The following is a 4,286-nucleotide window of genomic DNA, read 5'->3' on the forward strand; positions in this document are numbered from 1 at the left end:
GGAGACTGTGGCATCCTCTAGTCTGACCCGGGTCCAGACGGCAGGATGTCTCGCCACGAACCTCCAATCAGAACACACCTCAGCAGCCAGCAGCAGTGTCCGCACGTCCAAATATGGAAACACACAGAACAGCCCCGCCCTCAGCCTCAGAGTCCTCGCCCCCAACGCCCTGTCACCGTGACGACACGGACTGGACCGCACCAATGCACTGCAAATTATTTGAATCTTATCAAGATAAAAAAACTTAGATTTAGAAGTGTTAGATAATTTATCTTGTTTTAAGAGTGAATTTCTTATTTAAAGTGTTCAACTTTACACTATAATCTTAAATCAAGCACAACCTTATCTTTTTTGTCTCAAATAGGCATGAAATCTTAAAATGAGGTAAATAACTGTTAAAATAAGATCTTTTACATCTCTCCCCCAAATTCTCATCAAAATAAAGCTTGTTTTAAGATTCAGTAACAAACTCAAGTTGCTTGATTCAAGAGTCACACAAAAAGCATCTGAAAGAAACAGAGTTTATTATTGCTCTACCTTCAAGTATGTTCAGACAATGTCAGGATAAATTATACAGCCTTCACCACAACTCACCATACAGTCAATGGAATTGTTTAATGACCAATGTTTGTTTAACAAAACAGGCCCAGGAAACACAAAACAGGAAACAGGCAAACTTGATCACCCAATACATTGTTGCTCCAAATTAATGTCTGTGGGCAATAAGATCACAAAGACACAATTCTGGACTAAAATTCAGTGTTTCATAACACTGGTACTCAAAAGCAACATAAGAGGAATCGATCACAGAGAAATCTTATCTTTTTTGATGACCAATGTTTGTTAACAAAACAGGCACAGGAAACACAAAACAGGAAACAGGCAAACTTGATCACCCAATACATCAATGCATCCCTTATCATTCCTCCATTTTAATGCCTACTTCTGTGGGCAATAATATCACAAAGACTATATTTTATTGGCACAAACATATGTTCCTTGAAACTAACTGAAAAATAGGAAATACAGTCAATGAGTTCATGTACAAATTCTGTAGCCTGGGCAACATTGGGAACTGCCACCTCATATGCCAGCAATTCTGGACTCAAATTCAGTGTCTCATAACGCTGGTACTCAAAAGCAACATAAGAGGAATCAATCACAAAAATATCTTTTATCAGTCCGAACACTGGGAAAGCACCATCTACATTTACAATAATCATAGATTTCCCACTAATGTACTTATTGCCATTGAGGATGTACCATTTCACTGAGACAACAGATTGCATGACCTCTACGCCTAGAAAATCTTTGACTTTTCTCTTAACATAATCAATATTTTTGACAGCTGAGACAGGCCCCGATTCTCTTTCACTAGCAAAAATTGGATGCTCAATGCCTATTTCATTTTGACAACATTCAAGGAACTGATTATGGTTTGCAAGCGATTTACAGACATTTTTGAAATTTAACTTAGAAGCCCACTGCTTAAAATAACTGTGCTTAGCTTCAAATCGCATACACATACTTCTAATTAATGGACCATGACGTCAGTGATCGCGGTTCTCCACTTGAGTAACTGAAAGAGTTGGGTGCGTTACATTTGAAGAAGTGCAAGAACAGCGGCTCAAGGTCAGTAAACTTTATAGAATTGGTAAATATTACTTGCCAAAATCATATTGGTTGTTGTGGCGGTATTACAAAATCTGCCAAGAAGCAGAAGAAGAACATGCTTTGTCCGTATGTCGGTATATGCTTAGCAAGCTAGTTAATTGTTAGCTAATGTGCACTTTTACACGCTACCCGCTAGCTAACGAGCTCTGTTTGCCTATGGGTTTTCCCAGGTAGTTCTACGGTACCGCCTGTTAATGCTTCAGGGAGCTGATGAATCTCGGATGGATACTTTTGACGATGCCACTCTATCGGTGCTGGAGGGTAAGTCATGAATGAAGTTTATATCTGATGTATTGATGCTATTTATAGAGTGTACTTTAGTTTATTAATAACTGAATACCTTATTTGAAATCCCAAATTTTTCTGCTTGCTGGGTTTTTCCTCAACCTTCATTTGCTTAACGAATTTAAAATATGCTTAGGATGAAACATTTTAAGTAAGAGTCAGAATTCTAAAGCAAAATATATGATTGTGAAATAGAAATCCCACATTTTAAAAACACGCGGTCTGCAGTGTCCCGCCGGCGGGAACGTTACCCTTCCCCCAACCCCCCCAACATTGTAAATCATCCGCCATTCATCAGATTGTTATGTAGCATAGTCATTATACCTCATTTGAAAGCTTGGACTCTTGGGAACCAATACATGACAATGTAAAATATGTGGAGTGTTTTTACAATTTCAGGTTAATCTAACTATGTCTCTGGTGCTTCACTACCTTCTAGCTGCAGTGTATAGCCTTACTAAATAAATTGATTGGTTCTGTAGCTTGCTACTGCTTTATCTAAAGATAGATATTTGTCATATATCTCACAGCTGCCAGTGTTGATGAGGAGGCTTTGAAAGGCCTTAGCCGGGATGACCTGAGGGATCTTTTTCCTGGCCCAGAGAATTTCCTCAAAAGAAAGAAACTTTGGAATTTCATCAGTGAAAATGTAAACACAAATTGGAATGAGTAAAAATGAGTAAAGTATGAATTTTAATGGTTCTAATGCATTTTGTTTTCATTCTACACAATCCTAATAGTGTGAAAATACCACGGACCAAGATGCCAACAATTGTGCCATGCCACCATGCCAGCCTCAAACCTCAACCCCCATATCTGCTGAGAAAAAAATGAAAATGCCAGACCCTCCAGAGTATGTGGTGTACACAGATTCAGAGATAGACATGGTGCGTAGTCAATACTTTGCACTGCTCTGCAATGGAAAGGAAAAAAATTACAAAATGTCCAAGGAGCTATGTTGCAGACTTGTAAGGAACACAATAACCAGTATGGTTGCTATCCTGCGTGCTAGTCCCATGGGGAAAGAAGTCAGATACCCGTCAAAATTGGAAATGAGAGCCATGTCACAGAAGATTATAGACTATTACCCAATGTTACGGGATGATGATCCAAACATGCCATATGTAAGTATTATTTTTTATCTAAACCAAAACTGTGGGCAGGTCAGCAACAAGACAAACAACGTATCTAACATTCTTTTACCACAGCTGACCATCTACACCAAAATGTACAAGCGACTCCAAAATATGAGATCCCCACGGAAGAGGCAAGGCTCTGTACCACAAAGAGGAGTGGCAAAGACAGCTCTCTTCAGTGCAGACAACCAAGACATGGAGACGGATTGGACAGACACAAGCAACTCGAGTGATAATACCGTACTTCTTGAGAGCAATGATGACCTCAGCGAGGACAACTCCAGTGCAGGTGTGCAAATTGTGGGTAAAAAATGAAGAGGTGCTGTCATACAACTTGTTTTTTGTCTAAAAAATGTCTAATCATGTAATGATACTAATCATGTAATGATACTAATCATGTAATGAAACTATAGTTGTCCGTATTTGTTGAGCCAGAGTTCATGGCTAGGCATGCACTGTGTTTATCTGCCTGTTTTGCTTGTTATCATGCTTTTAATTGTGTTGAGATTTTTTTCATTATTTCCCAAAAAAGCATCCCCAGCACAACGACCCCCCTCTGTGCCAAGGAAGCCAAAGACCAAAACCTCGTTGCTGCCATCCGCATCAGCCTCAGGCTCCTCACTCAGGACTGTGATCGCTTCACCAACCACGCCTGCAAAGGATGATGTTGGTAAGCCCACCTCAGCACACCTCTCAGCCTGTTATCCATGATAATGACTTTCAGAGTGGCAAATCAGAGTCTAAACTGTTGGAGATTCAATTTAAATTTCCTTAGATTGTGGATGTTAATGGAAACACTTTTTTCAGACAACTCTCATTGTTCATATAAACAACATAAAATTATTGTATTTACCTTATTTCAATTAAGTTCATTGATTTGGGTGTTACAAGGGAAGTAGACCGACCTGCATAATAATGCAATAAAGTTTTTACATTGAAATGTCTGCTCTGTTTTTTGCCATTTCAGTCGGCCAGGACAGTCTGAAGATGCAGGCTATGCACTACAAAACCTTGAGCAACATGTACAATAAGCCAAATGCAAAACCCAATCAAAGCGATGTTGCTCAAGTTTTAGACCTTGAGTTTAAGGCCAGACGGGCTTTCATTGATGCAGATGTTACAAGGGAAGAAGACCGACCTGCAAAAATCTTTGAGGCATATCCATGCTTTAGAGATGTTCGAAATGTATGT

General features: G+C 39.3%; 1 protein-coding gene across 1 annotated transcript in view; it reads right to left on the bottom strand.

Annotated features, from left to right (window-relative positions):
* The window catches only part of LOC310808840 (F-box only protein 41-like), a gene marked incomplete at both ends in the record, with an annotated part of 9,734 nt that extends 5,930 nt beyond the window's left edge, over positions 1–3,804 (bottom strand). Inside the window, 2 exons of the mRNA XM_083675938.1 lie at positions 1–190; positions 3,776–3,804. The exon at positions 1–190 is cut by the window's left edge and continues 6 nt beyond it. Of these exons, the coding sequence (XP_083532064.1) occupies positions 1–190; positions 3,776–3,804 (219 nt within the window). The remainder of the gene's footprint in view (positions 191–3,775) is intronic.
* Positions 3,805–4,286: the final 482 nt, after the last annotated feature.

This window comes from Argentina silus, assembly GCF_951799395.1.
Source record: "Argentina silus genome assembly, chromosome: 8".
In the NCBI taxonomy this organism is placed as follows: domain Eukaryota; kingdom Metazoa; phylum Chordata; class Actinopteri; order Argentiniformes; family Argentinidae; genus Argentina; species Argentina silus.